Source organism: Hydra viridissima, unplaced genomic scaffold (assembly GCF_058129835.1).
Source record: "Hydra viridissima isolate aposymbiotic clone 2 unplaced genomic scaffold, HvirCarnegie_v1 scaffold_2, whole genome shotgun sequence".
NCBI classification, from domain to species: domain Eukaryota; kingdom Metazoa; phylum Cnidaria; class Hydrozoa; order Anthoathecata; family Hydridae; genus Hydra; species Hydra viridissima.
Window position 1 is genome coordinate 2,423,113 of NW_028324301.1, and position 14,223 is coordinate 2,437,335.

Sequence of the window (14,223 nt, forward strand, 5' to 3'; positions counted from 1 at the left end):
AGTGTGGAGGAAAACAAATATTCCTGTTTTAGTTTTTCTAATAAAAGTAATTATGATTGAAAAATCATTTTTTTTTTTTAATTTTACAAAACCCATCAAAGTATTCAATTTCTAAATATTATCCATCTTCTTAAAATTTAGCATACCTATCTTTTAAATTACTAAGTCTGCAAAAGTTTCACTTATTCTTCTTTACCTTACAAAATTAATCAATCGCCCAGAAAATGTTGAATATTTATGAAAATTTTTTATTGTTCACGAGTTGTCACGTGGTAATTATATCATGAAATTAGATTTTATTTGCAATGAGTTTTTAGTGGTATAAGTTCTAATAATCAAACAAAAGTTTTTCACTGTTCTTTTATTAAACAATTGTTTCCAATATTAAGATTTTTTTAAAAAAAAATTTCATAAGTAAGATATGAACTTTTAAATTTTAGGTCACAAAATCAACAAAGAAAGATTTCTAAAAAGAATCCTGCTCAATCCTGAGAAAACACAAGGTAAGATACAAAGTTGACTTCGTAACTTGATAGAAGCATAATCGGATAACAGATCGCTTTAATCGCCAGCATTGATCTCGATTCATCAGTCGTCATTGTATTTTGACTCTGGCTCACTAGTAATAAAACATAATTTTAACTAAATAAGACTTTAATGTTTTAGGATACAAGAAAATCTTTAGGATACAAGAAAAGAGAAATATATTTGAATGAAAATTTTACCAAATAATTTATTTTAAAAATACAATTTTATTAAATTTAATATTGGGTATTACGAGGTATAGAATATTTTGATAATTTTCTGCTCAGTACTTCCAAAAAAAGTTTCAAGAACTATAACTAAAAAAACCTAACAAAAATTTAGCCATAGAAACTTTTGATTTGTACGCTGTTCACTTTCCGAGGGGAAAAAAACATTTAAAAAACATACCACTATTAGAAATGTGACACACAGATGTATATGTAGTGTATTTAATAAGTAACGCACAATTTGTTCTTTTTTTAAACATATATAAGGAAGGAATATTATTTTGTGGATTGTTATTTTTGAGAGTAAAGCCATGAACAATATTTCTATGGAAGACAGAATTTTCATCATCAAATGCTATTATGGAAGTGGGGGTGGGGAAGGGGGTGGGGGTGGGGGTGAGAGTGAAATAACAGTTTTACAAAAGTTCAAACAAGCACGTGGTTTAATAAAAGACCCAATTACCACACACAGCATCAAAAGATTAGTTTGATAAATAAGAAGAAACAGGCAGTGTTCTCAACTACTACAAATCAGGTCGCACATCTTTAAAAGAAGAACGAACACCAGTTATGACAAAATCACTGCATCATATTGCTTTGGAGACAGGTTGCTTCTCCACTCAACAAATTGCAGATGATACTAAAATCCCTAAAACATCTATTCATCATATCCTCGATAAAAAGCTTCAAATGTTTCCTTACAAGTTCACCATGATACAGGAATTAAAACCAACAGACTTACCACTTTGACTCCATTCAAGGAATTTTTAGACTCTGTATTATGTACTGATGAATGCCACTTATATATCAATGGCAAAACAAATATATGGTCTAAAGAAAATCCAAATGCTTCTTACATAATACCACTGCATTCAGAGAAAGTCACTGATTGGGTGGGTGTTTCCAAGACATTTAATGTCCGCCCATTTTTCTGTAACGACTCCATCAACGGTGAATGATATCTTGCCAGCTGAAAGAACACCTTTTACCAGAATTGAGAAAAAACCGGAAAGTGCATTCAGTTATTTTCATGCAGGATGGCGCACCGCCCCACATTTTAACAGTGCCAAATAATTTCTTCTCAATCAGTTTGGTTAAAATCGATTTATTGGCAGACATTTTAAACAATTTTGGCCTCTTCGTTCCCCAGACCTTAATCCATGTGATTACTGGCTCTGGGTATGATTGCAACAATATGATTGCAATCAGCCCAAATCTAAATAAGAATTAGTTAATTGCAATGAGCAAGCAATAGCAAGCATCTCGCAAGAAAATAAGACTACAGCCATTGACAATTTGGTGACCCATTTGCAAACTGCTGTGTAAGAAAATGGAGGCCATTTTGAGCATCTATTACAAACTTTGATAGTTTATTTTTTCTTTTTGCTAAAGTTTACATGATCAATTTCTCTGGAGCATCAGTTGACCATTTTTATTTTTAATCATAAGTTTAGAATAACTTACAAGGAAAACATATTCTCAGGGATTTTTATGATCTGTCATTCCACTGTAGATCAACTGCATCTGTGAAAAATGCTCATTAAGATCTTTGGTTTTTAAATTGCTTCTCCTATACCCTTGCTACCTCTTAAAAGCTAAAATCTTTGAGGATCTACTAGTCCTTGCAACAGATCTCATTTTTTCCTATTACTTTTTTTTGGAAGCCACACAGTACTTTAACTAAAATTCAAAAATTTACTTTGATTTTGGTGCAGCAATTGTTGATCAATTCTTGCTAGAATACTTTTTAACTTAGTAGGAAGCTTTAGGCGTGTAGCTTTGCAAGATGCTTTAACTTAGAAATTATCATGAGATTTGGTTGCTGATACTTTATTGGCATGGTATACAGTCACTCCATGCTGGACGGAGCAAATCTTTATGAGATACCTCATGGACTATCTCAGATTTTGCTGATACTTGATACTTTATCCATAAAACCTTTTTTTTATATAGCAATAACTTTATCAAACTTCAATCTTAGTGTGTAAAAACTTGTCTCCAGTCTCAATATTCTGAATTTGTAAATTATACTCTCTTAAATTAAGCAGTTGTATATTTAACATACTAGCTGATACCTGGTGCGATGCATATCAAAGGAAAATTGTTTATTTTTGTTGACAAACACACTCTACAAAGTTCAATTTGTAAGAGAAATTCAATGCATCTTCTACAATAGCTGGACACAAAACCACCTCAATTTTATACCAAAATCACATAAAAAGAAGAGAGTTTCATTTAAATATAACTCTACCTTCAGAGTTCATACTAGTGAAATTTCAAGCTATACACCAGGAACATATGCAGCCTACATTTATATTGCTCAATGGCTTTTAGAAAATTTCAGAAGAGTATCAAGATCTTCTTGTTAAATTTGTAAAAAAAAGTCTGTTATATATAACACATTTGTATGGGCATGGAGAAATGATCACAGTTGGGTACTTTTTATACATATTTTATGCAAAATTCAATCACTCAAGGTCCAGTCCAATGGAAGAAGATTTTATAATATTGAATTAAAAGACGGTAAAAAATTTGTTGTTTAAATTAAAATATCTTTTCTATTTATTTTTGAACTTTTAAATTTTTTTGATGCTGTAATCACTAATTTTAAATATATATCCTAAAATATTTAGTGTCATACATTTTATATTTTAAATTTATGTAAATTTTTTCATCACTTTTTACTAATTGCAAAATATTATTTTATTTTTCCTAATAATAAGACTTTTATCCTTTTTTTTAGTAATCTTTCATTTTATAACAAATAACATTATTTATATTCAATACAACTATTTTGTTGTAATTTCTGAGTTTTAAAAAGATGAACAAAGAATTTTAATTAGTTTTTATTTATAATCTACCTGACATCTTGAGAGTAATCTTTTATGATTATAAACAAGTGAACATTAATTTTTTTAATTTTTACACACTCTTTGATTGACGCGTATAAGAAAATTCAAGAAAATAAATGATGCCATCTTATGTAACAAATATTTTTCATAAGGGATCAATTTTTAAAAAGCCTTCATCTGGCTCACTTTAATGACATGATTATCGAAAAAATCAAGTCAGATTTTAAATTTTTTGTTTTTTGTTTAAAATATCCATAACATACTATTATAACTTACTTCTCATATATATATATATATATATATATATATATATATATATATATATATATATATATATATATATATATACAGGGTGCGGCAGCGATTAGCTAACTAATTTTTGGCTAGGTTTTGTGATGTAAATAAAATACTTCCGCAATTTGTTTTTGCTGATTAATGGTCAATGACCGTCTTAGATTTTAATAAAACTGTGAATAGAAAACATTTTAGTTAAAAGTTTTACAATGGAAGCCAAAAGAACCGAAGTTTTAAATTTGATTCACCCAGGTTTGTCTGCATGTGAAGTGATTCGTGTTTCTGGAGTATCTAAAACTACATTTTACAAAGTGAAAAAATGTAGCAGTGCTGAAAGAGCCAAAATGCCATCTCCAGTGAATAAAAAAGTTGATAAAAAGTTCACAGAAAAGCTTAATAAGCATGTTGAAAAGAATCCTACTGTATCCATCAGAAAGACAGCAAAATTGTTCAATATTGATGAAAGGACAGTCAGAAGAACTCTTAAAACACTTGGAAAAGTCAGTGTGGCCCGACCTTCATGTCAACTTTTAACAGAAAGACTAAAAACTTTACCGTTGGAACGATCAAAGAAGCTTCTGAATCAGCTAAAAAGCCATGCTTCGTCAACAGTTAAAGTTTTCTCAGATGAAAAACTTTTTAATGTTGACTGTGTGATAAATAGGCATAATGACAGATTCATTTTACAGAAGGGTGACAAAGCACCACCTGTGTGTCACACCAAGCACCCTCAGTCCATCATGATGCTAGGAATCATCGCTTCTAATGGAGAGAAATGCCCACCAATCTACTTCAAAGAGAAAGAAAAAGTTACCTCTGATGTGTATATTCGCTTACTAAAACGCTATGTGGTGCCATGGCTGAAGAAGACATTCCCAGAAAACAATTATCTCTTTCAACAGGACAATGCACCTTGTCATGGGTCCAGAAAAACTCAACAATATCTTCAGGACAATTTGACTAATTTCTGGCCCAAACACTTTTGGCCATCATCCAGCCCTGACCTGAATCCCCTTGACTATAGTGTGTGGAGCGTAGTTGAGAGTAAGGCTTGCAAAAAGACCCACTCAAGTCTGAAGTCACTAAAGTCATTATTACCCGTGCTTGGAACTCAATGTCAAGGGACTATATAATAAGCACCTGCCAGTCCTTCCGTCCTAGGCTTGATGCAGTGATCAAAAAAAAAGGAGACTTATTTGAATGTTAAGGTGGGAAAAGTAATTATCTTCAACTTTTCTCCTATTAATATACCATGAAAATAATTTTTTAGTAATTTAAAAATTCATTTTGAAAATTGTTCTAAAAAGTTTGCGAATCGCTGCCGCACCCTGTATATATATATATATATATATATATATATATATATATATATATATATATATATATATATATATATATATGTTTGAATAAGCAGATACTTGATGTAAATGCCATAAAATACTCAGTAAACAATTTTTTAAAATGCTGATATCTCTAGAATTGTTGAGGGTAAGGCATTCAAGTTTTTGGATTATCAGTTTAAATTAGGTGAAAATTTAGAGATTCTAAAATTAAAGGGTGACATGTTTAAGCTGGTCAGACACAGAATAATCCAACAGTAACATATGCTATATGCAGTAATGGCAGCATATAGCTAGATATAAAAGCATCACCAGCAGCAGAGCTGCTACAAACTTAAAATTTTGGAAACAAATTAAATTATAAAAATATTGTTCCAAATAAGTAAAATATTTTACCAGTAACTTTGGCTGTGAAGCTTCTATTATTGCTGAAGCTACATACTTCTCAGCATCTATTAACTTAGATGTCCATTTTTCAATAAAAGTACAACTTGCTTCTTTTATTTTAATGTTGATGTTTTCAAAACCAGTATTTTCTAATATTTGTTTAATTTCTTCAACTGACAAAGCACCAGCTATACAACCAGCATAAAGTGTTAAATCATTTTTAACAGTTTCTGGTAAAGGACTGGTTAAAACTATGTCTAAAATGGCTAAGCGTCCACCTGGTTTTAATACTCTAGCAATTTCTTGAAAAACTTGATATTTATTAGTTGATAAATTGACAACACAATTGGAGATCACCACATCAATGCTATTATTAGCAACAGGTAAAAATTCTATTTCACCCAAACGAAACTCTACATTAGAGTATTCCCCCTTTTTAGCATTAAGACGAGCTTTGTTAATCATGGCTGGTGTCATATCTATCCCAATAACATGACCTGATGTACCAACTTTTTTGGCTGCTAAGAAGCAATCAAAACCTCCACCACTTCCTAAATCAAGGACCACTTCTCCAAGGTTTAAACTAACAATTGCAATGGGATTACCACATCCTAGACCCATATTTGCTCCAAAAGGAGCACTCTTTGCTTCTTCTTCTGAGTATCCTAATTGAAGTGAGTATTCCATATCAGTTTTACATGAAGTACCGCAACAGCTCAAAGCATTTCCAAAATCTTTACCTGCTGTGTTAGACTCTGCAACATTACCATAGGTGTTACGCACAGCTTCTTTCACTTCAATATCTTTTTCTACATTAACTATACTTTTATTGCTTAACATTATGTGCTTTCTAAGAACCGAAAAAAACTTCTAATAATAATACAAATATTTCCTTCAACTATAGAAAACAAAATGCTTCTTTGTCATCACTAATAATTATTACAAAAAAGGTTAAGAGAAAACCTAAATAAACACATAAATGTCGGAACCTCTACTGCCAGAACCCTGCTATTAGCCACCAAGGAGGAGAAGCTCATCTACATCATAGTCATAGTATTTAAATAGTCTGGAAACGCGGGCCGTTTTCTCATAACACTTAAGTTCCTTTCAATACTAGTGCTCAGACTACTTTAGAGTGCATCAAATTGTAAACATTGTACTTAGCTGCTACTTAATTTCATTTACTCTGTGATAAATATTGAAAATGCCAGGAGCCAATTGCGCTATATTTGGTTGTTCAGTATCAAGAAATCATGTTGGATTGTCTATATTTCGTATTCCAACAAAAGATGACGAATATAGTGCAAACTGGAGACAGAAGTTAATAAGTGTAATTACACATGACAGAGTGATTGACAAAGGATTAAAAGCTCAAATCGAAAAAAGAAATCTTTATATTTGTGAACGTCATTACACAAAGGATCAACTTCTTCGTCGTGAGTAAATTGGAGTATTTTATATATTCAATATATCTGCTGCTTCAAGAAATTGGTTTGTATATGCCATATAATTATAATATATGGAAGCATTTCATTGACTGTATAATTAGATGGATGACTTCAGATATAATACGTTATCTTCAAAATATATTTATTTGAAATGTTAGCTAATAGAGCCTAATAAACTTTATATTTTATATAAAGTTTACTTAGCTGGATTAGTTGACAAATATTATATCAGTATTAACATTGTGTTGGTATCTATACTGGAAACAAGAAAATTCAGGTACATTTTTATAATTTTAGATGATTTAAAAACTACACTTATTCCTGGATCAATACCAAAAATAAATTTACCACAAAAAAGTTTTTCTATTTCAAGGTAAAATAAAATTATTTTGAAAAATAATAAAGAATATATATATATATATATATATATATATATATATATATATATATATATATATATATATGAAAATAGTTTTTTGTTTATACTGTTGTATAATTGCAAATAAACTACTTGAATTGATAATTTTATTTTAAGCACAACTTCTCGTAAATCTGCAGAAATCATAGTTGATAAGAAATTCAATTTAAATACTCAACCAAACTCAATCCAGGAATGTTACAAATCAATGGAAGAATTTACTAAGCGTATAGTACATCTTAATCTTCCTTCTGGTTGGAATATAAATAATAATATTTCTCACGTTCATATTTTTGAAAAAGATGAAATTCATGCAGTTACAAAAACAGACATAATTATTGATGCTTCTTTAACATTTATACTTCGCATTTATGCCTGGCGTTTACCATCAACCCATGAAGTTTATAAAAGTTATGACAGTTCAATGAAAAATATCACTTTGTCAAACTTGATCAAAGTTATTTCAAGTTATAGTATTTGTCTAGGAGTCTCACTCGATGAAGCAAAAAAGTCTGCCATCAAACATTGTGTCCCTAAAATATATAATCAAACAGAATTTAACTTTCATGGTACTTATCAAACTGAGTATTTCAGATCAAGTACATGTTCAGTTTTGAGCAAACTGAAATGTTGTGATAACTGTATTATAAATGAAAAAACTTTAATTTCTAAGTCTTCCAAATCATCAAAAAGAAAGCACAGTGTAGCGAAAAAGCCTGCTAAACTTAATGCACCAATATCATTGACTTCTCCAGATCGCCTAAAGTTAACAATTCAAAACTATAGAATTGAAAATAAGGAGTTGAAAGAAAAAATCATTGATTTACAAAATTCAATTTCAAAATCTGCCCTGACTATCAGTTCAAGTTTAAGTGATGATTTAATATCAATTATGTCAAATGCAGATCAAAACAAAATCTCACCTTTTATGAAGCTATTTTGGGAGGAGCAGCAAAAATATTTGAGGTTATCTCCAACTAATGTAAGATATCATCCTATAATAATTCGATACTGTCTTTCACTGGCATCAAAGTCTGCTGCAATGTATGATGATATACGTTACAATGAGAAATCAGGAACAGGTTTTCTTGTCCTTCCAAGTCGTCGTCGCTTACGTGATTATAAAAATTACATTAAACCTAAACGTGGATTCAATAAGGAAATAATTGATGAATTAAAAGAAAAAACCAAAGATTTTTCGGAGCAAGAAAAATTTATTGTCATTCTAATGGATGAAATGAAAATTCAGGAAAACTTAGTTTGGGACAAGCACACTGGGGAGATTGTGGGTTATGTTGATCTTGGTGATGCTGATGTTAACATAGCAACTTTGCCAAAAGTAGATGATTTTGCTACCCATGTTTTAGTATTTCTTGTTCGTAGTATTGTCAATCCTTTTAAATTTAGTTTAGCTAACTTTGCAACAACTGGAGCCACCGCTTGTCAAATTTTTCCATTGCTTTGGAAAGCAATTGGAATTTGTGAATTAAATTCCTTAAAAGTTATTGCTGTAACTTGTGATGGAGCTTCTGCAAATCGCAAGTTGTTTAAAATGCATTTTACCATGACACGTAATGATGATATGAATCCGCATGTTGATGTCACATATAGAACCCTTAACTATTTTAGTTCAGAAAAACGATTTATTTATTTTATATCTGACCCACCACATTTAACTAAGACAGTTCGTAACTGTTTATCTAACTCAAAAAATGCAGAAGGAACAAGATATATGTGGAATGGTGGTATGTTCATATTGTGGAATCATATTGCTGATATATTTTATGAGGACAGAGAATGTGGCTTACATATTTTGCCTAAACTCACTTTTGAACATATAAAATTGACGCCATATTCAATAATGAATGTTAAACTTGCTGCTCAAGTGCTAAGTTCTACTGTATCAAAAGTTTTATTACATTACGGACCACCTGAAGCTGAAGGCACTGCTAAGTTTTGTGCCTTAATGGATAGCTTCTTTGATATAATGAATATAAGAAGTTTAAATGGTCATAAATTTGATCTAAAACCAAATCTAGCTCCATTCTCATCATTAAATGATGATAGGTTTTTTTGGTTACAAAGTGTTTTTTTGCAATACTTTAAAGATTGGTTAAAATCTATTGAAGAGCATCCTGGAGATATTTCAAAAATTTCAAAATCAAAGATGTTCATTGCCCATCAAACATATGAAGGTTTGAAGATTACAGTTCATTCAATTATAGAATCTGTTCAGTTTTTACTGCAGCAAAATGTAAAATATGTTTTAACTGAACGCTTTTGTCAGGATCCAATTGAAAATTATTTTGGACGCCAACGATCACTTGGATCACGAAAAGATAATCCATCTGTTAATGACTTTGGTTACAATGATAACATGATAAGAAATCAGAAAGTATTTCTTCCTGTAACTGGAAATGTAATTAGCTATACAGATAATACGAGTGATAGTATTAAATCGTGTTAAAAAAAAATTTAAACCAAGTAAAAACTGTATTAAACATAAGATAATATTTTTTGATGAGTTCAATTATTAATATTTTTCACTTAAAATTTAACATATATAGATTTCGACTTATTTTCTTTTTTAAAAATGTAGTACACTATTTTTAAAATATTTTTTGGTATAAATGTATTGGTCAAAAATAATCAATTTTAAAGATCTGTCTATATCAAAATTTATCTTACAATTTAAAAAAATGGTAACACTATAAAGTATTAGATGTGTTATTGTTAATTTAAAATTGAAAAAACAATTATATTAATTTTGTTATTGATATTGTATATATCAAAGTTGATTTATACAATATCAATATGAAATATATCATAAACTTATACATCATAAAAGTAAGTCATTAAGTATTCATTTTACTACTTCAGGAGTAGTTAGTAATATGCTATTAATATTTTTAAAAGATATGTGGCTATGAAAATAGCCGTTTTCATAAGTCCAAGTCATGCCAAGTCTTTAATGTCCTTGTTCCAAAGTTGAGACTTTTTTTTTAATTGCTTTTCTTAATGCATTTGATTTTGTTTGACTTTTAGAAATCTTGAAAGCTTGCAACTTATCTTTCACATAGGAAAATGTACGAACATGTATATACAGAGTTAGAAGATCTTCTAATAAATTAAGTGCTATTTCTTTTTGAACTTTATCAGTTGAACTATGTATAATTTTTGAAAAGTTAACAAGCACAAAAGAGTCTTTAATTAACGTATCAACTATTTCTTTGCAATTGATAGTATGAGATGACTTTTTTGCCATAGAAATAAAATGGTACTCTGCAGTAGTAAAGATACAAATAACCTCTTTACTTACTTTCCATAAACCACCCCTATCATGCAAATTAACATGTTTATGCTCTGGCAAAGAAATTGTTTCTCCTGTACATTTACCAGCAAGCAAAAATGATAAACACTGTTTATGATACAAACTAGACATGTTAGAACTAAATCTAATTCTACGATAAAAGGTACCAAAAACATAACCACTAAGATAAGCGATAATAGATTTTTCTTTTTCAGTAAACTGATAAGATTCATGTTTAAATGTTAAAACATCATTATTAAAGGAGGCGCCAGTCAGATGAGCCAAGACAAGATTAGCAACTTCAAAACTTAAAAGAAGAGTGCAGTTTTGGCTAAGATTTTTAAAAGGACTTGGTGCTTCAGAAAATATTTTGTAGAAAGCTGGGTAAAAATTTTCAGCATTTCCATCAAATGATTCAATAATACTTTTTATTAAAGAATAAGCTGTATTGACCTCTATACATGTCAATTTAAAATTTTTAAATTCAGTTCTTATTTTAGTAGGGTAGCATTCATCTATGGCAAGCTTTTCTGCACTCTGAATCAAGTAATTTTGAAAGCAATTAGAATGAAGAATAAGCTCTGCTATTTTTTTCTCTTTACTAAACTGTTTATCAATAAGCTTGTCCTTGTGCTTGGCATTGAGGTGACGAGTTAAACCACCTTGTGATAAACATCTTTTTTCGCAATATAAACACAAAAATACACGCTCTTCATCTGCGTTAGGAATATTTCCAACAGCTAACTCAACAGTTGAACTAAAATTAGGATCAGTCTCCAACAAATCTTCATCAATAGCAGCTAAAACAGCATCAAATTCATCTAAATTATTAGAAACTGCGGCAGAAAAAGTCATTTTAAAATTATTTGATGCACTCTCAGTCCGGTCACCCTTAAATGTTCAAGTTATTGAACGAAATCCATAGAAGACGACCCGCGTTTCCAGACTATTTAAATACTATGACTATGTCTACATTAAGCATCGGCGTTACTGCACCGTCGGTAAAAATGCGTAAATTTGCGTAAATCTGCGTAAAAAGCGTAAAAATGCGTAATACGCAATTTTACCGCATTTATCACTTTTTACCGCATTTATCACTTTTTACCGTTTTTATCACTTTTTACCGCTTTTTATCACGATTTACCGCATTTTATCACAAACTACCTCTTTTTTTGCTGATTACCGAAAAACTAAAAAAAGATACTTTAAATTGCTTTTTGTATTTCTATTAGTAAATATTACATTTACAGTTTTAAACAAACAAGTTATTGATAAAAAATTAATCATCAGATATATCATCATCTGTCTCTAATAAAATGTTTGCAAGCTCAGATGCTCTGTACTTTTTTTTCTCATTCCCCTTCCAATTCGACTTCATTATATTACCTAATTTTGCTTTTTTGATTCTACTTTGATTGTGCTGGAGTGTCATTGGAATAAACAAAGAGACACTTTGAGTTTGGTCTTTACCTTGAGTCACTTCATACCCTTCTTGTTGAGCTAGAGTCCTTTGACTCTCTTGAGTATCTAACTGTAGATGTTGTTGCTTATTAGGTTCAGGACCAGTTTGAGTATCTGATAAAGTTGGAGAAGCCTTTTCAAGTGCACTTCTTTTTTTAGTTTCAGTTTGACTATGTGATTTTCCCTGTTGGTGAGTCTTCTTAGTTGGTGGTGTGACATGTGGTAATTCATACGGCTCTTCTTCGCAAGTTTTTTCCCAATCGTTGAGGTTAGAAGGAACCCTTGCGTAATTTTGACTCACAAAAACTAACATGCTAGTGTTTTCTGGTTTTACATTATGTCTAAAATCAGTAACTGTCCTACCTCCTACTGAAAACATTCTTTCTGATGAAGCAGAAGTCACAGGTATAGCCAAGTAACTTCTAGCCAGACCAGCTAGCAAAGGTAACTCATTTTTATCTTGCTTCCACCATTCTAAAGCATCCACATCCCTTTCAGGTAAGGCCATAGTCTGATACTTTTCAAATTCAAGCATCAAGGGTGGCTTGAGCTTTGATTGGCTAGGCTGTGAAGTCCCAGGGCGATGCGCTGAAACCTGCCTCCTGTCTTTCAAAAATTCAAGGTCCACTGGATCCATAGTTTCGTCAAGATCTGATGTTTCTAGCGAAGTATGATCATCAACCAATGACTCGCAGAACTGGATTGTGGTTGGGTGATTGTCAACCAATTCCTTGATGGCGGCCTCCCTCCCTTCCTCACTGTTTGCAATATTTTTGAGTGTATATCCTCTATAATATGGGTGCAGAAGTGAACCCACATTATAGTATTTGACTCCAACGCCATATTTAGGTAAACCCTTCTCAAATTCTTTCATGAAGTTGTGTAGGCACTCTGCAACTTGAGGGTCACGCTCTTCAATGTCATTTATGGTTCTTTTGCAAAGCAAGTGGAGATTTAATATGTCTTTTTGAACTTTATGCATAGTCACTAGATTTTCAGAAGACCAGGAATCAGAGCATCGCTTACATTCTGCCAGAAATGGTAAAATGTTGTAAATACTAATAAACTCTAACTCATCCGGAATCAAACTTTGAAGATCTGGTTTGTTTAGAGTTTCTAGAGCAACCAGTAAACCAGCCTTCAATCTGAGGATTGACTTAAGCATCATAAAGTTAGAATTCCATCTTGTTACAATTGGCTGAATGATCTTTACTGGTTCTATATTTTCTTCCACGCACGCTTTCTTGATGTCCTGGCAGTCTAATGAACTTTGGTGGGTCCTTTGAGCAAGGCCTTTACATTTCTTAATTATACCATTGATTCCTTCTGATTTTTCTACAGCCTTTGTTAAACAAGTGTTGAGCAGATGATCGGCACAGGTTAGATGATCACTGATCTCTTTGCTTTCCGTGATTGCTTTCTTCATGTTGGCTGCAGCATCAGTAACACCCACTTTGTAAAGGTCTTCCCTCTGAAGACCAGGAAATTGAGAAATCATGTGGTCTATTCCTTGTGCAAGCAAAACCCCTGTATGTCTCCCAATAAAGTTTTGGCAATCCAAAGATAAATTTTTGAGTTCAAAGTCTTTGGTAACATAATGCAATGTAAGGGAGACGAAGGGATCACCATTTCTTGCAGTCCATCCATCTGTAGTGAAAGCTGCCATTTCGCAATGCGGGATGTCTCTCTCAATTTGCATTTTTACATCACGTCTTAGATTGCGATAAATCATTGGTAGCTTGAATTTGGATAAGGTGGTTGGACTTTTTAGGTTGGCTTGTGGACAAAGATAATTCAGCAGCATTTTGAAGCCAGCAGTTTCAATAACGTGAAACGGGAGGTTAGAGAGAACTAGTGAAAGGGTTAGGATGGTATCAAATTCCAACTGTTGAGCACTTTGTGAAGGCCACTTTATTGTTTCAGTAAAGTCGTCCATTTTTGTTTGGTGACTTGATGATGCA

General features: G+C 31.4%; 2 protein-coding genes across 2 annotated transcripts; one reads left to right on the top strand and one right to left on the bottom strand.

Annotated features, from left to right (window-relative positions):
• Nucleotides 1-346: 346 nt before the first annotated feature.
• On the bottom strand, nt 347-6,711 carry LOC145181550 (uncharacterized). The gene is made up of 2 exons (XM_090078914.1): nt 5,635-6,711; nt 347-619 (listed from the first exon to the last, which is right to left on the bottom strand). Exons 1-2 carry the CDS (start codon nt 6,463-6,465, stop codon nt 617-619), a joined length of 834 nt encoding a protein of 277 aa, XP_089935040.1. The 5' UTR covers nt 6,466-6,711; the 3' UTR covers nt 347-616.
• A 118-nt stretch (nt 6,712-6,829) lies between these two features.
• Nucleotides 6,830-11,768, top strand: LOC149891537 (uncharacterized). The gene is made up of 3 exons (XM_090078913.1): nt 6,830-7,061; nt 7,371-7,446; nt 7,609-11,768. Exons 1-3 carry the CDS (start codon nt 6,830-6,832, stop codon nt 9,956-9,958), a joined length of 2,658 nt encoding a protein of 885 aa, XP_089935039.1. The 3' UTR covers nt 9,959-11,768.
• The last annotated feature ends 2,455 nt before the right edge of the window (nt 11,769-14,223 follow it).

Excerpts from the sequence above, each read along its gene's own strand:
- LOC149891537 (XM_090078913.1), top strand. The coding sequence starts at position 6,830 with ATGCCAGGAGCCAATTGCGCTATATTTGGTTGTTCAGTATCAAGAAAT. Across the intron at positions 7,062-7,370 it reads AAAGGATCAACTTCTTCGTC|ATGATTTAAAAACTACACTT; the intron begins GTGAGTAAATTG and ends TTATAATTTTAG. Across the intron at positions 7,447-7,608 it reads AAAAGTTTTTCTATTTCAAG|CACAACTTCTCGTAAATCTG; the intron begins GTAAAATAAAAT and ends TTTTATTTTAAG.
- LOC145181550 (XM_090078914.1), bottom strand. The coding sequence starts at position 6,465 with ATGTTAAGCAATAAAAGTATAGTTAATGTAGAAAAAGATATTGAAGTG.